The 26,326-nt window shown below is 41.5% G+C and overlaps 1 protein-coding gene across 2 annotated transcripts in view; it reads left to right on the forward strand.

Moving 5' to 3' along the window:
* Ephb1 (EPH receptor B1) overlaps positions 1-26,326 on the forward strand; it is a 402,826-nt gene that overhangs the window by 347,450 nt on the left and 29,050 nt on the right. For both annotated transcript variants that reach the window (XM_063249038.1, XM_063249037.1), the window contains 2 exons: positions 3,248-3,495; positions 11,086-11,301. In XM_063249038.1, the coding sequence (XP_063105108.1) occupies positions 3,248-3,495; positions 11,086-11,301 (464 nt within the window). The remainder of the gene's footprint in view (positions 1-3,247; positions 3,496-11,085; positions 11,302-26,326) is intronic.

Raw genomic sequence — 26,326 nt, forward strand, 5'->3', positions numbered from 1 at the left:
TTTAATTTTTTAAAATTTTAAAGAGGATAAGACAGAATAAAACCAGTCAAAACAAACCAGTGTAAGAGTTACAGGCCTAAAAGCATTACAAAAATCAAAAACAGTTATCATAATGCCTTTTGATGTCTTCAAATAGCTGCAGATAACTTTGGCCATAGACCTGTCCTATCATCAGATTTGACATAATCAAACAAAACAAAACAGAATAAAGCCAAACCCAACAAAACAATGGAAACAATATAGGACTTCCAGAACAAGACCATAGGGAGTCAACAATGGCTGCAACCCTCAGAAGGAGACCCTCCCCCTGGATGTCACACTGCGTGCCACTATTCTCTGAATCCATGATTAGACCACTGGCCCTAGACCTGCAATGTTGGTGAAACACTGAAGCACCACAGGCATCCAACTGAATTCCACCTCCATAGCTATCATCACAGCCTGTGTTTCTCTGGATAAGCCAGTTGCTTGGGGCGGATTTGCAGGGGAGGGGAGGGTGGCTGTGGAATGGTACTTCTTGTTTGCCAGCCTGTGCCTAAAGGGGCTGGGGTCTGGCTGTTCCAGTCTGGAGGGGTCCACACACAACTCCGGTTCCCAGGCTGGGTCTGCTCACTGATGTGTTCTTTGTTTTCTCTGCCCCTTGTCCATGATTGGTGCTGACTCACAAGGAGAAGCTAGAGTCTGGTTGTTCCAGTCTGAAGAATATTTTCTTTGTGCTTCTTTATTAATGTCCTTGTTGGTAAAATAAGTATAATAATACTGAAGTTGTAGGAGTATCATGTGGATTGAATGAGATAAAGCATGCAAAATGCCTAGCACATAATAGGTGGTAAGTAAATATTTGTGTATCAACTCTCCCAAGAAGAAATATTAGTGTACCTTTTCCTCATCTCTCAACTTCAGTATATTTTTTTTCTAAAGGAAAATAGAAGTCATTATGGCAACAAGGAAGAGATACTAATATTAATTATAATTATCAAATAATTTATATTCACTCAGTCAAAGTTATCAAAAATCTATTAGGTAAATATACCATGCAGACACACACACACACACACACACACACACACACACAGAACACATACATTTGTGCATTTACATGCACTCATATGTACACATACACATTTATACATACATACATGCATGTATACATATACACATACATGTACATACCTATATATGATCAGTCACTCTTGCTCTACTTTTCCTTAAATGCTATGCATTTTTAATCACCAAAGTAATGCTTTTTTTTAACAAAATAAGAGTAACTAAATTAAGTTTACTAATCTCTACTTCTCACTCCCATTTCCATATTTCTAATGTGACTACTTTTAAAAATAATATGAAGTTAAAAATGAATCCAATTTGGAGTTTTCATCATTTGTCTTTTGCACACACACACACACATTCCATATGGGCACAACCTGCATATTACATTCTCTAACTTCCTTCTTTCCTTCACTTCTAAATAGAATGTGCGTGTATTTGAGTCAATACTTTTCAGCCATCTATTAGCATCAGTAGCCCATAGGATTCCAGAAGTGGATGTTCTTTTTCCAGCCATTCCTTAGTACAGTCATTCAGTATCTGTCTCTAATAGATGCTGCTGCCTTGGGTATTCTTTTAAATACTGTATTCAACTTTTTTTGGATAAAGCAGTGACAAAGCCTCAGTGGTTTATAACCCAAGAATGGACAAGGCAAAAGCCAAGTACATAATAATGCATAAAATGCACCATCTTTCTTTGGCATACCTGCCACATAGCAGGTGCTCTGGTGGATATGCAAGCTACGAATGTAAAAGTTTCTATCTGGCCTCAGGCAATTCGCCAAGCCAGCATATGATTCAGTGTCAAAACCAATGCTGAAAATGGTATCTATCTTAGTATTAGGTCTACTCTGAAATCTTCCTAATGGTGCTTACGCCAACCTCTCCTCCAACTCCATGTTCCGTCAAGTTCAGTAGACTCTGAGGCAATTTTGCATAAAATTCTTTTGTGCAGTTTTCTTCCAGTCTTTTCTGCAGCAGAAAACAAAAGGAACTCCCAACTAATTGACATAGACAGTGTTCACTTGCCTTTCTCATGTGACCAGTGATGTTTCTGATTGCTCACAGTTTGGTCTATCATTTGCTTCCAGAAGCCTAAAGTGAAAAAGAAAGTTTTCCCCGCAGAAAATCTGCTTCTACCTGACAGGCCTTTGACACACATTTCAGCAGGGCATTTACAATAGATATTTATTTAACTGCTCCACATGAAAGAACTAGAAATTACAAAACCAAGTGAAGTCATGAAATAACTTTTGAAAGCACATTAAGCAGGAGGCAACAGACTTTTTTAAAAAAGCAGCTCTGAAATAGTGTCATCAGAGGTTTTTTTCCTCTTGGTGATTTAATGCAAAAGTGTTTAAATGCCATATCATCCACTGAGGTACACGTGTTGCATCCTCTTGGAGAAATAACTTTCTGTTCAGCAGTGCACTTAGCAATGGTCTCCAGCTTCAGCACCAATGGGGTCTACTTCAGCTTTGCTACAGAGTTCCAGCTCTTTCAGGCAGCCCCTGGCCAGGTGCTGGGCCTTATGGCAATGTTAGCACCTGGCAGTGGTGTCAGGGCCTGGTTACTTCTGGAACAGGAGCTCTGGAGATCCCAGTCAGGTTGGCTGAGACTTCCAAGTCTGTATGGACTACATCTTCATTGTGATGGGAGACTTTCTCTGCATCCTTCTCCTTTCACAGCTCCCAGATAATCCTCTTTTTTCTTATTTGTATCTCTGGAGAACCTGAAACACAAAGCTTTTATAGGAATGTAGGACCATTAACAGGATACATCTTGTTTAGAGGGCTAAAGTACCTAAACATACAGCCCATCCCTGGAAATTCTTCCACCAGGCTCTGATAAAATGAATTATGTTAAAGTGTAACTGACCATTTTATTGCAATTATTCAACTTGGACATGTGAAAAATTAAGTATGGGGGAAAACAAACTGGTAAGTATTCTGAAATTCTTTTGTTACTAAACTATTTTGTAGAACTGCTGCAAGGAACGTATTTTAGTATTCCTTTTGTGTTTTGCATGAACTGATTAAGTCAAGAAATTCTAGTTACCATAACAGAACACCATTTCAATTTCTGTCAGTTTAATCACAATTCCACCTTAAGTACCATTGTTCCTGATAAGATGCTTCCCCTTATGGTCCCACAGATTGAGAAGGAAGAAGATACTAATTGCATTTCTTTGCGGTTGCAGGAGAGTTTGGAGAGGTATACAAGGGGCGTTTGAAACTGCCGGGCAAGAGGGAAATCTATGTGGCCATTAAAACCCTGAAGGCCGGGTATTCAGAGAAGCAGCGTCGGGACTTTCTGAGTGAGGCAAGCATCATGGGCCAGTTCGACCATCCCAACATTATTCGCCTGGAGGGCGTCGTCACCAAAAGTCGGCCAGTCATGATCATCACAGAGTTCATGGAGAATGGTGCTTTGGATTCTTTCCTCAGGGTAAGAGTAACTGTAGGGCATATATAATACACTTGGCACTGTTGGATACAGAACATCAGTGAATGGGGAGAAGTAACCTGCAAGGGTAACCTGCCATTCAAGAATCCACCGGTCAAACGTGAGTGGAACTTGGAGACATTAACAATAGGAGCAGAGATTTGTTGGTATAAAAAGAAAACAAAGACAAACTTATAAACTCCCAAAGAGGATGGCATAGAAGAGGCTCAGTGAAGGCTGTTGGGTGAATAAAATGAGCAGGACAAACAATGGCCATTGGCATCTGCATGAATCACAGAGATTGAAGAGAGTCTGGATGGCTTCACAGCTCTGTGTGATTCATGCAGATGCCAGTGCCCGCCTCTGCTTCCTCCAGCACAGCTGCCTGTGCAGCCAGCTCTCTTCATTGGCAGTTCAGTGATAAAATAAGTTGCCCTTTTCTTTATCTTGGGCCACTTTTGCTCCAAGGAGGCATTTCTGGGCAAAGCAAAGGAAGACTGTTCTCAGAAGTTTTCCCCTGCATTTGGCTCTCATCCAAGCTGCAGCAGAGCTGGAAGGTAATTAAATGCCTTTTGGTTGGAAGACTTGTGCAAAGTCCTCATCAGAACATGTTCCCGTGGGGGCCAGGCTCATGATGGACCCCTGCTCATTTCTCTAAGATACCTCAGAGTCACACAGAAGAGTGACGGAGAATGGCCAAGGTGCTGCTGTCTGGGGAGTGGAAGCTGAGCCTTTGCAGGATGAGCCTTAGACCAAGGAGCTCAGAGGGGCTACCTGGGAGCCTGACAACAGAGGGTCCAAGGGTGGCAGCCCTGGTGCCAAGAAATGGTGGAACCTTCTGAGACCAGATTTAGGGATGATACCTAGGTGCAGGCTCCTCACATCACTAAAGCTACCAAGCAATAACTGTGGCTGCTCATCAGAGGGCCGCTCTTTTTCAGTCACTCAAATATGAATAGGGTGACTGCTTTGGCAAACCCACTCTAGAAGCTGAAACATTACCATAATCACTCCAAGACTTTAGTGGTTTAACACAACAACAATTAATCTTTTCCATGAACCTGCAACTGAGGCAGGGATTTGAGCAGGAGGATTGCATTTCTGTCCTTTGTGGAGTGTTAGCTGGAGGAGCTTAAGTGCAGGGGCCCAAAATTATCTATAGGACATTTAATGTGATATTAGGTAGCACATTTCATGTGTTCTGTGGCTTCCTTAGAGTAAGCTGGGTCACAAGAACAAGCATCACAAGAGGATAAGGTAGGAGCTGATTTGCCTTTATGGCCTAACCTTAGAGGTCACATAGCATAATTCCCACCACAGGAACAAGCATGCCCAAAGTCAAGGGAAGAAATCTTTCCATGTCTTGACAGGAAGGCAGCAACCCTGTATCTTCTTGTACTTAAGAGATGGAAGTTCTTGATATGTTCCTTTCATGGATTATAACATGCCATGGACTTGCACTTGCCCTGAGAACCTGGGTGCCCAAAGCATCTAGCTATCCTCTGTCTATGTTATGCCTTTTATTTCCATAAGCAGAGTACGGAACTATCAGAAAGAAGGATTTAAATCTTCCTGTGGAAGCCAAGAAAAGTGTCAAACAAGAGAGATAAAGTTTCTCTGATGTTGGAGGATGAGGAATTTTCCAGACAGGTGGGGGAGCAGGCAGACTGATGGAATCATGGAATAGTGTGTATGGCAACCAAAGCACAGCCTATTTGGGAATCTACCAGCAGCTACGAGCAGACTCCAGGGCACAGAAGCAAAGCTGAGGGGCTGCAGCGTGGCAGGAAGTCTGGGGAACTTAGCTAGAAGCTGCATTTGCAATTACGGAAGCTCATGTTTGCTGTTGAGTCTGGGTCATTTAGGCAGTAATGGCTTTTGTTTGGGGGAAGAGGGATGAGGAACAACTGATGCAGATTAGAGAATGCATGTACTGTGCCTGGTGAAACCTGCTTGAGAGTATTAACTAAGACATTTATTTAGAAAGCTGAGTACCTAGCATAATGAGCTCCTGGTAAGTGTTAGTAGCGTGAAAATCATGCACAATTATTCCTGAAACGAACTATTAGGGAGTGACAGGGGAGATCTAGTGGTCCTCCTGTGTGTGTACGTGATAGCTCAGTCTTATAGTCACGTCACAGTAAGGCATGATCTTTGCTTTCCTGGGAGCCTCCGTTTGAGATCAAAGATCTCACAAAGACAATCAAATAAATGCGAATAGAAGGCGATGTTAGAAGAAACTGTACTTTCTGGACCTGCCTTAACACTCTTTCCAGATTTATTTATTTCATGCCTGTCACATGACTGTACTTTATAGAAAGTCACTGCATGACTTGGGAATTGTGATTAGGCTCCTACCTTGGGACATGCAGGGGACAGGAAGATTCAATCTCTGGAGCCTGCAAGGAGTCAGAATCACATATTGTAGCTCTTCCCAGGGCCACGCATGGCCCAGGACGCAGAGGCATATGGGGCAGCAGTGTTTTTCATTGTGATGAAGTCTGGTGTGCAGCAGGAGGAAAGTGAGGGGCTTGAGAGGACCCATGGAAAACAGGGAAGAGGATATAACAACAAGGGGCCCGCAAGAGCAGGCAGTGCCAGGAGCAGAGGGGAAATGAAGCGTTTCTGACTGCTCACACCGCATGGAGGCAGGTAATCTATAAATCTAATTTCAGCCTTACCACCGAACCCTGGAGCATAGCAACATTAATTGATGTATCTGCTGCTTGATAAAATTGAAAAAATAGGTCATCAGTTCAGTTCTACAGGGTCCATCTTCTGGGAAGGAGGATAATTTTAGGATCACCATTCAGAAGAGAAGGAAACTGGTTAGTTCTCAATCTGTGCATGTGTTTCCTCTTCTCCAGCTCCTGCTGGACAGAGGAGTTTTGGAGACTTGCCACAACTCTAGCCGCATCAGGGTACCAGGAATAAATACTGTCAGCACATCAGATGTAGATTCTCATGATTCCTTATTCATTGTAGGACGTAAAATTCCTCATATTCCAGAAGGATTGAAAATATTGTTGATCTTTAAACATTCATTTAGTAGGCATTTCATAGGTATCTTTTTCAAAAATACGTATTTTCCATGATGGAGCCATGGGTGTATACCATACATATGCATAATTAAATATTTTCTTCTTGTCACTCAAATCCAAGGGGTTCAATGTAGATTTTGCCTAATCTTGGGAACAATTTCCAAGGTTCTGATGAATGCCTTGTGCCTTAGCTAAAATGGCTAACGTGTTCCATGAGGCCTTCTCATGGAGGAGAAACACCTCCAGGTGTTTCTGGTTCATTCATAGATGGTCATAACTGGAAGAATCTTTGAAGTCACTGAGTGATGTCAGATGATGTCAGATGGGAAGCTCACCCATAGGGTGAAGTTAGAAGATAGCAACAGGCAGAGAATACCAGAGTAGAACTCCTAAGACCAAGGTGCTGCCTTGACTTCTGCCTGTGGCCTGAAGCAAGTCTTCTCACTCAATTTTCCAATCTGTAAACTAAAGGCATTGAGCTAGATGAGCTTGAAAGTTCTCTTTCAGTTAAAAAAAAATCTATGATTCATTCTCTTCAAACAAATCAAATAAAGGTTTCATTTCCTGAAGTGGATTTGTCAATGAAAGTTGAAATACCTAAATCCTTCCTGTCTAATACAAGGGTCAGCAAGTGGCTTCAATGCATTTGCAGAAAAGCAATTTCAGCAAAAAGCACTTCATGAAGGGAAGAAAGTTTAAATCACTTCACCCAGGCCTATGTTTCTCCTCTATGCCGTTGTTCCCAAGTGCTCAGCATGCAGTCAGCTTCTTCTCAGAGTTACTGAGGAATCTTTGTTGTTGGTATTTTTCTGTTTTCCTCCTTACTTTGTATGTGGATGTTCGTATCTGTAGCAGTTCTTCTTGAAGAGTTATACTGATGAGCTCAACATAAAAAGCAGCTGAATATGTCAGAAAATCTCAATGTTTCTCTCATTATGCTTCACCAAGATTATGACTTCAACAGACAGGGTCCTGTCCGTGGTGATTTACAGGTTCCCTGAAGATCCTAAGGAAAACATGCCAGACAGTCCCAAGGCAAAGTTTATGTTTTCCATTGAACAAGCTACTGGGTGGGAACTAAAAGACCAGATAAGAAGAGCATCACTAGTTGGTCATGCACTTTTTTCCAGCCATATTTATACATAGCCTTCTTGTCCACATAGCATCTGATGCAGCCATTATCAGTTGTTCCAAGATGAAGGAGCCATTTGCCATTCTGGATTAATATTCATGCTGTAACTCAAAATCACACAGAGTGATTTCAAATCAACCATTTAAACTTTTTTTTTTCAACCATTTAAACTTTCTGGGTCTCCATGACCTTGTCATGAAATAGATAATATACCCTGCCTTGTCTACTGCAGAGAACCAGTTTTAAGGCTCAAAATATATTCTATCAAACATGACTTGCCACTCAGACATCAAGTAATGGATGAAATCTGTGTTTCTTAATCAACTGACCCGAACTTAGGCTTGTATCATTAAGTCTCCATTACCCACTACTATAGTTGGGCAGCGGGTGAGGGCTGTTATAGATGTCTGCACATTACCTGTTGAGCTCATGATGCACTGGAAACTAGATTCTCCAAGGGTAATGGCCCTAGGATGTTTCCCATCACACCATGGAAGCCTTGAAGAACCACGAGCTCTGGTCTGGAACCACGAGCTCTGGTGCCAGGTATTCTCAGCACCTCTCACCATGTACATTTGAGGTACAGGGAAAAGCTGCCTTGAGGACACTGTGGCCTTGCTGATAATAGAGCAGTCATTGTCATTTTATTATCCACGGGCACGAGGTGGAGCTTTTCACATGTTATCCCAGTTGATCTGGTCAAAACCCAATAAAGAGTGGACATGAGATTCTATGTTACAGATGTGGAAATCTGTGCTCTGGAGGTTACCTAACCCACCCAAGCTCAAGAAGTTAGTGTCTGGCAAAACCTGACTGCAACTAGGCCTGTCTGACTCCAGGGCCCTGACTTTTTACTACTTCTTAGCTCTGTTGGCCCTTGAAACTGAATTTTAAAACAAATAAAATAATAAAACAAGTCTAGGAAGACTGTGGAAAAGTATACAAACATTACCCCATGTGCCTTCAGCATTGCTCCTTACAAATTTGTTTACAGCCACCACCAATGCCCTGCCCAAAATATCAGCTTCTTTAGGATAGGCATTCATTTTTAACCACACTGTCACAGAAGCTTGTGAGGAGGAAATAACAAACTGAATTGAAAAAACAACGCGTGAGACTTGCAGCTGCGATATATTTTTGCAATCTACAGAAGTTCCGTGACAACTTTCGGAGGGGGCAAATCCCCAGAGACTGACTTGGAGAAACACAGGGTGTTAGCAAGAGGCTGGATAACTTCTTGAGAAGGTGTTGATTGAAGTTCATTAGTGAGAAAGAGAATTCACATCACTCACTGCACACCCAGCTTTCACAGATGAACAACATATGCTGAAAACCAGGCAAAGTCTCCAAAAACAGTTCTGCACTTGCTTTGGGAGCTGGTTACAGAAGAAGCATTCTGGGCAGGCTGGGAGGTGGTTAAGATTTGAGGGAGAAGCAGTCTGGGGTGTGGAGTGGGTCAAATCTAACATGTTTAAGGGCTCTCTTTCTGGGAGGAACCCCAGAAGGCGAGGGAGTACTCGTTTCCTTCACTCTTTCAGTTGATCCAGGACAACCCCCCCACCACCACCTCCTCCAGGTGAGGGATCCAGATTGCAATCTTGCAACGAGGAACAGAGTCAACAGGCTTCTTGGTTGTTAGTATTTGTGCTAATAAATAAGACATGTTTATAGCGGATCTTTTATGACTCCTCATTAGCTTTTGCATAGAAACGTATTTCCAGAACCACATGTATAATTGGCATGTCTGTACTTATTTATATTGAGATAACACATAGGAATGTATTGTGTAACATCTCATACCAATAGGTGCTCTATGGATGGGAGGGCCTCCCACTGTTACATTTCCTGCCTGTCGGAGGATGCTGCAACAGAGAGTGTAGCTGGTTTGCCCAGTGCCTGCATTCAGCAGTAATTCAGAGTCCTGCCTCCTTCGGTCTGTGTATTCCAACATCTGGGCTGTGCTCTACTTATGGAGCACTACTCATGGCTGCAACTTTGGGGAGCAGCCTGAGTTGGACTAGATGGGAAAATATGTTCTTGACAGTATGACCCAGGGGCTGCACATTTAAATATTTTGTGCAGAGCCAGGACTCAAGAGGTTTGTGGGGACAAGAGGAAGGCATGGATTTATTTGTTGAAGAGTCTGTTCAACCAAGGGTAGGGTATCCACACAAGAAGCTGTGACTCTATCCATGACTGGACAGTGGGCAGCATCACAGGCTGATGTGAGGAGGAGCAGCAGCAGCTCCCATTCACTAGCAGAGTCCCATGCACCAGACTTCCTTGTGAGTTTCCACGGCTCTGGTCCCCCTGAGGTAGGTGTGGTTATCCTGATGGAAAGGGTGACAGCTCTGAAACCACCCAAGGAAGATGCCTTCAACATTTACTTTTGGAAACATTTATGCAAGTTGTTAAGATATTCAAGTTATTTTACTGAGGCTTTTGCCCTTTTCATTAATCTTTAATTTTAGAAACAAGAAGAGATGTAACAATCATTCACTGAAGTTATATTATTGAGGTTTTTTACTCTTCTTTGTTAAACTTTCGGCACTGGTAGTATTTAAAGGACCACAGAGATGGAGTTCTTGTCTTTAGAGAGGTTAGAGTTAAGTAGAAAAGACAGGCACACACATAGACACACAGAGAATAAAACTTGTCATATGTGCTAAGAATAGTAAAAGCATGCACGGAAGGAATAGTAAAAGCATGCAAGGAGGGAGTGCTATATTACATTTGCCAGAGGGTGTAGTTACAAGGATGTCCTCTCGGAGGAAGAGACATTTAAGAGGAATCTGAAGGGCAAGTAGGTGTGGACTTTAGTGGAGAAAACACAGGGAATAAGTGGAGTGTATAAGGGTCCTATGGCAGGAAGAGCCTGGCATGGGAAAAACTGAAAGGTTGTCAGTCACTGTGGCTTCATTTAGCACAGGAGTGAGAGGTCCAGTGGCCAGGTGAGATGGCAGCTTGTCCCATGGGTCCCCTCGGCCTCCTATCCAGTTCAGAGGCTTTTCTTAATGCAGTGGGAGGCTATTAGAGAATTTAAGCCACAAAGTGACATGGCCTGATTTATATCTTAAAAAGATGGCTCTGGTTGCCGTGGAGAGAATGGATTGTAGAGGGGCAGGCGCCAGAGGCTATTACAGGTGATGAATGACGTTGACTTGGTTGGAATGATGGCAGTGGAAAGGAGAGGAGTGGTTGGGTTTGAGATGTAATTTGGAGAGGAAATTGACAGGGCTTGGCAAGAAGAGGGTGGACCATTCAAGGGAAGGTGAGGGCAGGGGAGGGGAGAAAGGGGCTGCAGTGAGCTGCATGCCTGGCACTGACCCGAGGCTAACAAGTGGCAGGTCTTGGCATCTTGGCCTCTGGGGGACCACTGGAGCCTGTCTTGATCCCGATTCCCTTTATGTCTTATCACAGCAAAATGACGGGCAATTCACAGTAATCCAGCTGGTGGGAATGCTCAGGGGCATCGCTGCTGGCATGAAGTATCTGTCCGAGATGAATTATGTGCACCGGGACCTGGCCGCGAGGAACATTCTGGTCAACAGTAACCTGGTGTGCAAGGTGTCTGACTTTGGCCTGTCCCGCTACCTCCAGGATGATACCTCAGACCCCACCTACACCAGCTCCTTGGTGAGTCTTTACTGGTATTGTCAGGGGAACTATGGCATGAGTGAAGGGTTGGTGCCTATAACTGGGAACCTGTGGTAGAGCATAACGCACAGGACCAGGACCTGAACTGATGTCCCCACTGGGAGGAGATCATCCACTCAGAAAAAACAATAGTAGCTGGTTGTCTAGAAAAGCATTTGGGCGTAAGCTATGTGGAAGTGTCAGTGGGTACTCTGAAGTCATAGTGTATCTTGACCAGTGAGAAAAGGCAAGAATTTTAGAACAAATGATTTTGGATAATCCAAATAGGTAGACGGTGGCAAGAAGAGACATTTGTCATCAAGAAGCAGGCTCAAGACATGTTTCAGATTTTTAGTCCCCAGTTGGTGGGGCATCATGTCAAGAGATAGACTCAGATTTCTTTCCCTTTTCCCTTTGTATTGCTTCCAGATAGCTTTAAGTACCACATACATAAGTATCCTTAAATCTGCATTTTCTTTTCAGCCTCCTCCTCCACATTCTGAGCAGTTCTAATCATCTATATTCAATCACTTCTTTCACCAATTCCACTTGGAATCTTACCAAGTCTGCAAGAGAGCACTCGGTTTATTCTCCATCATCCCCTTCCCAGCCTCCCATATCAGCAGTTAGCACCAATGAGCTGCCTGAAACCACGGAATCATCCTTGAGTTTATCTCTGGACCCCATCATTCATGACTAATTCTTCACAATCCCTATAGGTTCCTATACAACTTATCCTACTTCCTCCTCTCTCTTCCACTATTTGTTCCAAGGCACCTTCTCTTTTGGCCTGGATTGTCGCAGAGACTTCTTACCTCGTATCTCTGGTTTCTTCTTGTTTGCCTGTGTCCATTTCCAATGGCATTCAAAGCAGTTAGTCAACCTGTCTCCCTGCCCGCTAATCTGTCTTCTTTAAACTTCAAAAATGTGTTGTGAAAAATTTTTTTAAATACAGGAAAATAAAAGCAAAATAAAAACTAATAAATTACCACTCCTCCTGTGGTAGAGTCAATAAACTTTTTCTTAAAGAACTGTGTGGTAAATATTTTAGGCTTCCCTGGCCAAAAGGCAAAATAAAAAATATAATTCAGATAATTATATAACCATCTGCCATGTGAGCCTTTAGAAAATCCTAAACATCATTCTGAGCTCATGCTCTGTAAAAATGTGATCACCAGATTTGATGCTTGGCCCAAAATCTATCAACCCCTGGTAAACCTCATTTTCAACAGTTAAAAGCATCAGTTTCAAAAGTGATGTTTCCTGTCATATTTTTCTCTTTGTTAAAAACACGAAAACAATTTTTGCTATAAAACTGGCATCACACTGTGTCCATGTCTCTTCATTCTGGTATATATCTTGCATTTTTGCTGCCAAATTAATTCTCCAAAACTTTATAAATACTCAGTCTTTCTCAGGAATTTACCTATCTTCCAGCATCCTTACTAGTGCTAAAAGTGATCCATCTTTAAAATTTGCTAATCAAATGATGAAAAATGGAAGCCTCATTTTGTTTTAATTTGTATTTTTAACTACAGCTGGATATATTGATGTCTTCATACATAATTACTGAAATTCATGTTTTCTGTCTATACATGTCTATATGTGTGTGTGTGTGTGTGTGTGTGTGTGTGTATTTTTTTTTTTTTTATCAGTACCAGGGATCGAACTCACGACCACCTGCTTGGAAGGCAGGTGCTTTATGCTGCTGACCTAAACCCCAGCCCCTATACTTATTTTTCTATATGTCTGTTTATTGATCTTCACTAGGGATATTAACCCTTTGTATGTCATAGCATATAATTAGCCTCCCAGTGTGTTGTTTTCTTGACTGTTTATGCTACCCTTTGGCTTACAAGGTAGTTTTCATGTCCTCTATATTTTCCTTTACCTCCTTTTAGGATTCCTGGTTTGTTATAAAAGTTCCCTTTACTGAAAGGTGATACAATGTTTTTTAATGTTTTCTGTACTTCTTCTTGGGGGAGGCTGTTTGATCTTTAAATGTTTGGTGCACCTAAAATTTATTTTTCCTAATATTTTATTTTTAAAGCTTTTTAAGCATGCAAAGAGTACATGCGCTTGACTAGAGTTAAATAGATATGGTTACTTTTTAGTTGAGAATGTTTGGCACACAATAGAATGCACAAACCTTAAAGGCAGAGTGAGAGTTTCCACAGTTGAATACAGCTTCCTAAGTCACACTCCCAACAAGGCAGGATACATGTCCCTCATCCCAGGAACTCCCTCACATCCTGTCCCAGCTAGAGCTCACCCCACACACAACAAAAGGTAAACGCTATCCTAATTTTTTGACCATAGATTTGTTTCAAACTTTATATTGTAGAACCTCAGATGAGTGGATCATACAGGTTATGTTTTTCTGTGTCTGCTTGCTTTTAATTAACATTATATTTGAATTACCTGTGTCATTGTGGACAGCAGAAATTTATTCCTACTGATTGCTGACTTATTGTTTATCCATTCTCTTGTTGACAGAGACCAGGGATAGCCTGCAATTTATTGTTGAATATATATTGAAAAAGCATATTCCTACCCTGCTTTGTTCAGGTGTAATAAGTGGCATCAGCTTTGCTAATGCCACTTATTATAGGTACTATTCTTCTTTATTGAGTCACGTGTTTATAAAATCTGTATAGAAACTATGATAGTCTTGATTCTACTCCATTTACCTATTTATCCTATGACTACTTATATTGTTCTCATTATAATAACAATTAGCAAAAATTTTTGTCTGTTATTCTATTTATAATAATTTTAGTGACAGTCTTACTGTTTGGACAGAACAAATTATCCTTCTTTTTTGTTAGTTAATTTATTGGTACTATTTTAGATATACGTAATGATCACATTCATCATAGGGAATTTGTAACTGTACGTGATATATCTTAATTCTTCTTTTTTTCCCATTCCCCTTCTCTCCCTTCAACCCCTTTCTCCTCCTTATTTACGAATGTTTTGTTTCCATTGTTCTTTCTTTTCTATTTTTTCTTTTCGTTTCCTTCTCTCCTTTTTTCCAGTTTCCCGTCCCATTTTAGCATTTTCTTTCTATTTGATAATATCTAATATACATTTTAGTCCTTAGACTTTCTGCTTCTCACACCAGAGAAAGAATGTAGTATTACACGTGTGCTTGATTTATTTTACCTAAGCGTATTGTCTCAAGATGCATCCATTTACTTAGAAAAGTCTCAAATTTATCCTTTGTGAGTGAGTAGTACTCTACTGTATTAAAAAAAAAAACACACATCTTCATTCTTGTTTTTATTTATGCTTTGGCCATTTTCAAATATCTTGCCTTTGATCTGTTTAGATTTTTTTCCCCCTTAGCTTCCTAAAAGCCAAGAAGAGGGTTGTCCAAGTCAGATACCTTCTTTGCTAATTGGCTTTGCTGGCCTCTGGATGAGATCTACAGTAGTCAGACTGCATTACATCCCTCTCTCTCTATCCACATGAAGAAGTGGGCAGGCCATTAACCTTAGTTAAATTTTATTTTCAACTCCATTTCTTTGCATTTTTTTTTCATGTTTACTATAGAATTACTATACAACAGGCACATTAAGTAGACACACACATTCATACATACACACTTATGAAGACTTGTTATAGTCTCATCATGCCACTTTAAAATTTTTTAAATCATGTAAATCAAATTATATGGGTCTGCTATGACCCTGACCTCATGTGTTACATCTGCGTACATTAAAATTCCCAATGACAGTGATAGAATTTTTGCTTTAAACTGCCATTTGCATTTTAGAGAAATTAAGAGGTAGAAATTTTATGGAAACTCAAAATAATTACCATTTCTTTTGCTCTTCCTTCATCCCTGGAGATTCAAGTTACTCTCTGGTATTATTATCTTTCAGTCAAAAAACTGCTTTTAATATTTCTTAAAGCCCAAGTGGCTGGCAATAAGTTTGCCCAGTTTTTCTGATGGGGGAGGGAGAAATATTCATATTTTACATTCATTCCTAAAATTACCTTCCCAGCACACTGTATTTGGTGACAGTGGTTACAGACTAGGTCTCACAATTATTTGAATCACGATGTGTGTGTGTGTGTGTGTGTGTGTGTGTGTGTGTGTGTGTGTGTACACATATCTGTATAGTCATATTTCTCTGGCTTCATCAGATATTTCATTATCTTTGGTTTCTTTAGCTTAACTATGGTGTGTCTGGGCACCTTTTTCTTTTCCTCCCAAATTTATCCTGTATTAGGTTTTCTAAGCTTTTTAGATTTGTAAATTTATATCTTTTTCTATATTTGGGGAGTTTTCAGCCATATTTATTCAACTACTGTTTTCTGTCCCTTTTTCTCTTCTCCTAGGATTACAATTACATGGAGGCAGTACTTCTGGAATTGCTCACGGGTTTCTGAAGCTCTGTTCATTATTTTCTCTGACTTTTTTCTTCTCTTCCTCAGACTTTTTCTTCAAGGTCATTGATTCTTTCATTGGCACCTCCAATCTGCTATTGTACCTCTTCAGGGACTTTTTTGTGATATTATATTTTTTAGTTCTACAGTTTCTAATTAATCTTTTTTTATACTTTGTAATTCTCAGTTGAGGTGTCTTTATCTTTTTATTCATCCTAAGCATATTTTTCTTTACCTCATTGAGCACAGCTATAATAGCTACTTTAAGATTCTTGAATGATTGTTATAGTGTCTAAATTGTCTTCAAATTGGAATTTTTGATTGTCTTTTCTTATAAAAATTTTTTTGCTGGCTCTTTGTACAACTAGTAGTTTTGGGTTATATATACCGTTAATGTTATAATGTTGGAAGCTGTAGATTTTGTTTCACTGATCCAAAGAGTATTGATTCATTTTACTTAGCAGGAAATTAACTTGATTTAGACTCAACCTGCAAATTGTCATGTCTGCAGTGAGCAACACTCAGATCTCAGAGCCTGTAGCTCTTGATCTGTCTCATATAAGCATGGTTCAGGGGTCAGCAAGAAAACTGGACTCCTTACTTCCCCCACAGCCCTGATGGCCGTTGTTGTAGACTCCCCCCCTTGATTGTCTCAGCCAGAGAGAGGATAGGTTTTTCTCCGAGTTTTAGCACTGAGAAAACTGCAAGATTGTGACTACCCAGTAGCAAAACTGCAAAAGGTAAAGCTGTATGCTATTCAGTGTCCAGAAACTCCAGTTTCTTTTCTTTACCATTTTCTCTTCATTTTACTCTTCATTTGCCTTTCTTGTCCCCTGTATTTGCTATTTTCTGGACAGTCTCTCAAAATTATACTCCTTCAGACTAAAAGTGGAACATGCAGCGATGTACCTTTAATTGCACTTCTCTAAGACAGACCTAAAGTCTTTTCTTCTCCACCTTAATTCTCTCACTTTGTGCAGTTTTTTCAATACCTTTTAACAGCATCATCTTCTAGTGCATCTGGTTCTACTTTATAAGTGAAGACCTCATTAATAACTATTAAAGTTTTCCACTTTTTCCTGCTAGGCCCTCATCCTTCATTGCTCCCTCTGACATAATTCTCCACCCTGCTTTTCCCCCAGGTGTTCCTTCTCTGTTTGAAATTGCTATTTCTGGCCCTAGGAGCTTTTCCTTCCAACAGGCTCCTGCAATAATGAACAGATAAAATTTGCTCCTTTGTGCTTTCGTATGATTGCAATAAACCCACTAAACTAGGGAAGAGTTCTAAACTGCTGCTAATGTTCCCGCCCTCCAAGAGCAAAAGAAAAATGAGACAGACTGGGCTCTGAATTCCTAGTGTGATTTATACAACTTCCTTTTTGGCAGATGTATTTCTGAGTACTGCTGTGTGTGTTCAGGTAAATATTCTCATGTTTCTGTTACAGATCACCTCCCCATGTTTGACACTCTCAGGTTATATTCTCATAAATACAAGTCCTGCCTAGTGTTACCAAGAGGGAAAAGGGCATATACATACCAGGAAATGTGCTACATCTTTGATTAACTCTTTACATTTTGGGCTCACATGTCGGGGTCGCTCCCGGCCGGCAGGAAAGACACACGACAAAGTCTGGCGGTGTGCAATCTTGCCTTTATTTATCTCCGCGTGGGCCCCGCGAGGCCTCCACTCTGCCACCAGCCCTTTCTCGCCGGTGGACTTTCTCTATCTCTCTCTGTGCTTCCTCTGTGCTTCTCTCTTGTGGCGGGAGAGGCATTTACTTTTATAGGGTAACAGTGGCCAATCAGTTCAAAGCGCGCGATGCGGGCTGATTGGCTAACATCAGTTGTTGCTAGGCAGACTATCTTACAGAGCGGGTTGTTTAAGTCGCCAGCGCAATCAGGGGGCAGGAAGCAGGCGCCAACTTGACTCACTCGATGGGAGGGGCAATCTAGCTCAGGCTCCGCTCCCACCCACAGGCCCTACGTCCGCCAAGTAAGGCGACCGGTGTCGGCGGCTCCCAACACTCACATACCATTTGCAAACCAGATTACCACTCATCATCGGCTGACATTCATTGGTGGAACTCCAAAAAGAACCTGTTCATTTCTAGATAGCAGTTTTATGCTAGTTAAATAGAAAGTTCTGTGTCATCCAACATGGCTTTCATTTCTAATTGGTAGGAAAAGTCCCACCCTGTCCCATCGTGATCAGTCTTCCTTCTTAGTATTCAGCCAGATTCCTTCTGCAAAACAGTACCAACTTGCTGGCTTGCACAGCCCCCAGGCTGTCTCTCAGAGATGTCTCCATCTCCAGTGTTGCTCCTTACAGGCCTCTGTGTTTGTTATTAATTGTGTTAGGTGCCTCTGATCTCCTTCAGCACCTTCCCCTTTGCCTCCCCTTGCTGCTCCTTCCTCTTGTCTCAAGCTCCAACTCATCTCATTTAGGAGACTCACTTCCCTCTGAGCCTGCCAATTCCTCCTGCTCCTGCTCCTCCTCCTTGCCTTCTTTCTTCCCATGCAGGCTGATGTTCTCTGCACTGCTGCTGTCCCTTCTATGAACCTTAAACAGAGCTGCTCCTCTGAGCCTGCCCTTTCTGGTGGGAGACAGAAACCATTGTATTCTCAGGCTTCTTGACAGCTCCTGCTGTCCTTCCTTGATCCGTGTCCTTCCTCCGGCACTTCCTCACATGCTGCCCTGCCTATCCCTCCCCCTCATTTCCTGCACTGATTGTCTGGACCCCCTTGGGGACAGTTCAATTGTTCACTTCCTCTAGAATCCACTCCCTCTGCACCATACCCACTTCTAGCACTGCTCTGGAGCATGGGGCATGATGAGTCCATACTGTCCTTGGGACGAGAGTCACACTGTCTCTGAGGGTGGTCTTTCTGACCACCTGGTACCATACTTACATCTCCTGTGTTCTGCAGAGGCCCTTCCTATCCCATGGTGAATTTCAGTCATCCCACATCACAGTGTGGGCAGCATCCTCATCCCAGCACCATCCTTTCCCCCTGCCCCATTCACTGCCATTCCCCTGAATTGTGGTTCCAGCTGCTGCTTCCAGCCTTATGGTGTCTCCAGGACAGTATCCACTTTGACTAGAATTGATTCCATGCTGAAATCTGCAGAGCCTTTCCTTCCGCACCAAAAAAAAAAAAAAGCAAATAAATCTGGCCTTCGTTGTGTGATATTGTATTGCCCTTTGAGCTTTGTGTTCATTGGTGTTGGTTGGGAAGAGAAAAAAGATCTTTTTTAGAACTTCTTATCCTATTCTTGTATGGACTCTCCATAGGAGAATTTTGAAGAGAATTCAGGGCTAGCTGATAATCTGACTAAGTTTTGTGTCCATGGGCACCTGTGACTCTTCAACTCTTAAGTATCTTTAGGAGTCCCCATAATCTCAACCTCTACCCCCAACTATCAATTCGTGGAAAAGGAAAGCAAGTGGCTCCCTACCAGTATCACACACACACACACACACACACACACACACACATGCATACACACATGCACACATACACGAGACAGAGAAAGACAGAGCACAAGTTTGCACATGTAGATCCACAAAGCATAGTCAGAGAGCTACAAGTGCAAAGGAATAAACAAAGAAATAGACACAAGTACCAGAGGCTACCCAGAAGCATCCATACACACGCACAAGCATGCCAGGTAAGCACTTGGTAATAACTAGGCCTTTTCCTTTCATTACCACTGAGAAGTGAGATTGACTGCCACCGTACTATTTTACATTTTTTTCTTACAATGTACTTAATACTTAAAAGGTACAAAGAAAGCAGAAAATTATCTCAAAGATAATCCTTCCTGCAGGCTTTTCAGGAAAAAGCCCGCTCAGTCTAAGCTTGAAACATCTCTATAAGAAGTTACTGCAGGGGAGGGGTGGTCCTTTTGCTTGCAAATCTCAGCTGAGACTGTCAGAAATGGCAAGGTTTGCTGGCTCTCTGTCCTACAATCCTGGGTCCAGTTTTCCTTCTCCCCTCAGTTCTAGGCTTTGAACTTTTAAATCATACATCTCCTCCCCTTCTCATCTGTGGCCTCCCTCATGAGGCCATTTCAAAGCATGATTTCTAGCTCTTTCAATCACTGGGCTAGGGAGGTAGTTCAGTCTCTCTGGTAGGTGGGAAAATGGAGAGGAATGACAACAGGGAAGGAAGAGATGGAGAGACCCTTTAATCACCATTAGAAAAAAATCTATTTTCCTGATGTTAATTAGGTTGAGGGAAGAATAACTCAAATGTCAGCCTAACCCGTGCTCAACTCCCGACACTCAATTCTTCTCTGGCTGGTTCTGCTCCCTCGCTCCTCTGACCTCTCTCTGGGTCACTTTTTCAGCAGATGCTCAGTTAGGGATTCCAAGGCCTGACCGCAGTGCTCTTTTGAGAATGATTCAGCGTAATTATTCTTAGGAAGGCCTGTGTATTATTAGCTTGTATTCAGTAGGTGTGGAATTTCAGTGCCTGAGCCAGCCTGTACCCAGGGGCTGGGATAGGGAACAGGTCAGATTTCTCAGTCAAGGCTACTATCAAGTGTGTCATGAGTGCAGTCAGGTGGACAAGACCCTGCTTTCTTATGCTTGTCCCCTTGTGGGCAGGGGCAGTGCCTGGGTGTAGTCCACGTGTCTTGGTTACTTTCTCGTTGCTAGGGCAAAATACCCAAAACCCACAAGTTGAAGGATATTAGTTTACCTCCTATTTTATAGAAGTTTAAGTCCCTAGTTGGCTTGTTCCAAGACAGGGGAACATGACAGAGGGGTATGGCAGAGCAGGAACAGTTCATGGCATGGCAAACCAGAGACAGCGAGCCTCCTTCTTTTTCCTCTTTTATTTCATCTAGGCTACAAGCCTAATGGATGGTGCCGCCTACACCCAAGGCGGCCATTCCCTCTTCACTAAATCTACCATCCACACCAAGAACCATGCTGAGCCAACCAGTGGGCTACTCTAGGACCACACAGCCATAATCCAGTAACTCCCAAAACCTCTACCTATAAGCACACGAGGATTAGCGGGGACTTCTAGATACAAACCAGCTACACATTTATTAACTATGTGACATGTACAGCAGTGAACAAAACCATTAGTCTCCTTCCAAATGAAGAAAAGATAGAACATAAACTACTAATGATGCAATTGGTCACATACTTACAATGCTGATGTGATAGTGGAGAAGTACATATTAAGAATATACCTTTGAACCTGAGAGAGGAGCATTTCGGCTGAGACCCAAGTAGAGAAAGGAGCTAACTAAGTGGTGAATGTGCAAGTGCTTCATGCGAGTCCTTTTGCTCAGTGAGAACAGAATGTGGATCAGAAAGTGCTGTTCGAGAAGGGTGCTACATGGCTTATCCTCCACTTCCCAGATCTCCGCAACCTAGTCCTTAAAGACTTGCCTTTAGGGTCATACGTCCAGTCCTTCATCCTTTCCATAACTCCAGAGTCTGCAGGTTGGAGCAGATCCATGTAGCCCACTTTGGGCTGCTCACACACAGCCCGCATCTCGGTGCTGCCTCACCTCTGAGTCCATTTCTCACAGTGTGCTTGGACAAAGTTCTCCAACAGCCCTTTCTGGTCCACATTCTATTTTTATTGAGCAAAAGGGGTTGCATCTGGCTTTGGGGTAGCTTCCATGAGCACTAGCACTCCTTGAACAGGGTATGATCCAAAGACCCCAATTTTACTTTCTTGCCTGAGGTCCCAGAGAGACAGAGAAACAGAGACAGAAGCAATAAGTCAATGAAACAATCAATCAAAGGTCACTGATTTATTGCAAACATAAGGACCTTTCTAGAGAAGGAAATTAAACTTCATATGCAGTATGTTGATGGGTATATCATACATTAAGGTATACGCTTGTTTTTCCAATTGGGTGCTTAACAAATGTTGGGAGCCATAAACTTAAAGAGCTATCACACTGAGCTGAGAGTATACAGTAGAGTCCCAGAGGAGCTCAGGATAGAACTGAACACATGAAATCACTCAGTAACTATTTAGAAATGAATGGATAAATTGATGGTCATATGGACAAAATTCCCGAGGGATCTTGAGGCCGAGGGTTTTAGAGAGCAGGCTGAGTACGGTCAGAACATCAGAGGCTCATGTAGACACAGATATGTGGAAGCTCCAGTTTGGTGGCACTGGGGAGAGCAGGCAAGAGTGGGTCAGCCCTCGAGGGACTTTGTTAACAGTGAATTGTGTCCCTCCTAAATGGATGCTTTGAAGTGCACCCTCTGACTCCTAACCGCCCAGCATACTTCTGGATGTGAATTTGTTTAGAAATATGGTCTTTGCAGTTATAATCAGCTAAGGTGAGTCATAATGGATTAGGGTGAGCCCTAAATGCTACCACTGTTGTCCTTTAAAAAAGGAAGAAATTTAGCTGGGGACATTTAAGGAGAAGATGCCCATGTAATGATGGAAGTAGAGACGGACTGATGCATCTGTATGCCCAGGAACTTCAAAGGTTGGCAAAAACACCAGGAAGCAGAAGAGGTGAGGAAGGATTCTTCCCTGCAGGTTTCAGGGTTAGCAGGGCTCGGCTAACACCTTGATTTCAGACTTCTAGCCTCCAGAACTGTGAGACAATGCATTTCTGTTGTTTTAAGTCACACAATTTGTAGAACTGCATTAGAGCAACCTTATTAAACTAATACAGATCCCAGGAGACCAACTTTATAAGGCTCCCCACCCCAGTTGTGCAATCAGACAATAAAGGATGAAAAGACAGAAAACAGCACAGAGGGCTTTAGATGCACATATGAAATTTCCCCAGCAGTCCAGGGAACCACTGAGCTCCCTTCACAGCTTGAGATTTAAGATAAAAGTAAGAAACACACTTTATAACCCATAATTCTTCAGTTAACAGGATATTGGGAGCATTGCTTCAGGGAGCAGTAACCAAGTACAACATATTAAATACCAGGGACTATTCGGTCTGGAGATTGGGGTCTTTGCAAATCTGCAGAGATCCTGTGCTTTGTTAGAGATGCTAATGCAGAAGATAGAGATTCTGGTCCAGAGCACATGGCCTGAGAGGACTTCCAGCACCTGACACGGCTTGGCCTATGGATCCTTCACAGAGCAGAGTCTGCTCACCAAGAAAGGACTCTGGGTCTAGCAAATCTTCATAAGGCAGAGTGTATATCTAGGAAAAGGTGCTCAGATCCTTTGATTCAGTGCTCTGACATCATAGAAACAAGGATTTTCTAAGACCATTCTTGTTCAAAACCAGCACTATCAAGGCTCAGCATATTACTCTTCCTCCGGGAAAACCAAATCAAAAGTCTGAAAGCAGCCAGGATACGCTCATCCAGCAGTTTACAGATGTGAAGGTAAAAGGTAGAGTGAGTCAGAGTGTGAACTAGAGGGAGAAAGAGCAAGGCTAGGAAAGGAAAGAACAGGACAGCTGATCAAAGGCTGCTCTGTGAGCTCACTGCAGATGCTCTAGCTGCAGGGGGAATATGTGGGGAGGATTTTAGAGGTGAAGATTTCATTTTAATCCTCCCACAAAAGCTTTGGAGTAAACCCTTTCCTGTAAGAAAGTGAGAGCATAAGAAACAGGAAAGAAGGTTCTCAGTGGAAAGATCCATGTAGACTTCTACTAATGCTGCTCACTTAGAGAATACACGCCATCTGGGCGTTTGATAGAAAGGAAAAAGGCATAAAGACAAGTTCAAAGCCATGGATTCTGCCTGTGTATGCAAGCTGCTCGCCTCTCTAGCTCTTTCCTTTGCTAGATGCAGGCTTTTTTCCTCTCTCTTTTTCCCTCGGTAAGCAACAACTGTCTTTTCAAAGTGATCTGTCAGGTCACCTTATTCCATTCTGGTCAATTAACCAAACGGTGGGAAGAAGGGGGCCCAGGTGACAAGTGTAAGGTTGATCTCCTATTCATTATCTGCCTGAGAATTTTCTATTAAAATGCGACACCGTAACTCACATGTGCCTGCAGCTGACCCCAGCAGATCCACATCTTGGTACTCCATAATGGTGGGGATGAGAATTTGTGCCTTTGTCCTCATAATTTTTCTTACTTTCTGTGTATTAAAGATCTATGTTTTGGGCACAAGCTCCAGGGCTTGATCATACCTTAGCCTGGAGGGTCCTGCTGCTCATACTTTAGATCTCACCATTTTTGAGTACTTCTCCTTTAGGAAGAAATTTGGCCCACTCCAAGGATCATAGAAGATGGCAGGAAACCTAGTTGCTAGGCAATTTGAGTCCACCCGATTTTAAATTGACATCTTTAATAAAATGGCTTGGTAGTAGGGTATTCTACTCTGAGAGAGTAGAAGAGCTCAATTTCATCAAGAAAAGGGTAGGGAGAGAGAATCTGTTGGTATCACTTTAAGACAGACTATGTTCTTGCTAAATTACTTTTTTTTGTTCCACATGCACCAATTTTATTATTCTAAAATAATAATTCTCAGATTAGAGATAGTATCATTGTAAGTAAATACGGTTCTGTCTTTTAAAACTGACTTCAGTTTTTGCTGGTATTGTTTATTTGTATAGAATTTTGATACCCATTACCCTATTGCTAGTCATTACTTTCAATAATTAGCATACTAAACTCATTCTTCCTTGAGGTTTTCAATGTTTTTATCACATTTCAAATCGTGTAACATTGCAAGTCTCAATGCCTCTAATAACAGATAGTTTTGAGCACAAGATTTAGCAGTAAAGAACTGTGAATGTGGGGAGGGAGAGTGTTTAACTGGTCTAGGGGTATGGCTGAATGTTGAGTCAAAAAATATATTTTGATCTCTGGCTCTGTCAATTGTTAGTTTGGGGTAAATTACTCCACCTCTCTGCGGTTCTATTCCATTACCTGCCAAATGGGAGTGATATATTATGCCTGGTCTATATTATGTGACTATTGTGAAAATCAAAGGAGTATTTATTAAATGCTTTAATCTGTCCCTAAAGCCTTATAAAATGTAAAAAGAATGTTACTATATGAGCTGATGAAATAAGACCATTAAGAAATTATTTTAAAGCTCAGTAAAGTACTTTTACCTGATTTGATGAAAAAGTTCCAACAATACATAACATACCAAATTCGCAATGAGTGAGTTAGTAACATAAGGAGTGGGGATCCTAATATGGACTCTAACAGATATAAATAACATGAAGTTAGATGTCAATGAGGCTGAAATTTAAATGCTGGCTCTACTATTATTTCATGAGCCTGAGTTTTCTAAGCTCTGCTTTAACCACGGCAGGACCCTCCATTACCTATCCTGCACATTGCTCTGTCACCAAGGTTTCCTTTCAGATAAGGATTTTGCCACTATGTGGTCAGTATTTGAAAAGGACAGGCCATCAGACATGATAATGAGGCATTTTATGAAGTCAACACTTCTGTCCTCACTCACACTTTTCTTGCCTTCGAGAATGTTCTACAGTACACACCTAATATTCCTATATAACTAAGACTCCAGGAATATTTCTTTGCATTTTAGGAACTCCAAAGCTAGAAGGGCATTCACATCATATTTTATTTAATGCCTACATTTGAAGCCGTGATAAAATTATCTCAGAGCTGTCTTCATGGGCTTCTCTATAAAAACAACTTTGAAAAGAAATGGCATTATTTGATAAGAGAACCCTTAAGTTATCTGAGCAGTTGACAGGAGATTTTAAAATATTTTTCATTTGGATCAAATTTCAAAAAACGAACTGTTGGAAAAGTTCACACTGTGCATCAGATTTTTAGTTTTGCTTAAGCTAAACTAGAAATAAATACCCTCTGGTATCTACTGCCTGGCAAACATTGAGTTTAATTTTCATGTCTTTAATGTCCTTTAATCTAGAATATTTCTACCACTTTTCTTTGTGTTTTATGATGTAGATATTTTTAAAAGCATTTGGTCATCTTGTTTTTTCATCAATAAAAAATTCTTTCTTTTGGGCTTTTCTGGCATTTCTCGTAATTAGGTTCAGTTCATAGATTTTTGGCCTTGATTCTATGTAGATGATGTTGTGTCCTTGTTAAGCTTCTTCAAGGATGTGATGTCCACGTTCCCTTCATTGGTGTCAATTTTGATCACTGGGTCAAGGTTTTTGTCCCATTTCTCCAGTGTATAGTTAGTTTCACAAAGTTTGCATTGCATATTTTTTTCCCTGTAGGAAGGTACTAGTAGGTCATCAAAATGTTGGTTCCTCATCATAACTTCTCAGATTTTAGCATCTATTGATGAGTTTTGTCTAAACTAGTCTTTATTTATCATGGCTGCAAAATGATTATGTTTGATATTCTGGATGTCACATAATAGTATTTATCATTGAAAAGGGTATAGTTGGAGAACGTTCCATAAATCAATTAAATTTACCTTTTCCTCCCCTTGTAAACTGTACCTAATAACTTTCTGAAGTTCATATTCTTTTTGATTATTTTTGTTTGAGCAGTCTTGAGCTAATCTTTGACCAACAATGTCAAGTTTCTCGTGATTTCTCAGGTTTCTGATGCTTTTTCTAGGCTATGACCTTTCAGATCTGATCTTATTTCATCACTCTCCACTCTGTGTATCTTTCATGTAAGCGGTCTGTCACTGTGATTTATTTGGGTGTTGAGGATGAGATGGTGAGCAGAGAAGTTCCTCTCTGCCCCACATAT

The sequence above is a fragment of the Cavia porcellus genome, unplaced genomic scaffold (assembly GCF_034190915.1).
Source record: "Cavia porcellus strain 051 isolate PalLab524CR breed Dunkin Hartley unplaced genomic scaffold, mCavPor4.1 scaffold_5, whole genome shotgun sequence".
In the NCBI taxonomy this organism is placed as follows: Eukaryota; Metazoa; Chordata; class Mammalia; order Rodentia; family Caviidae; genus Cavia; species Cavia porcellus.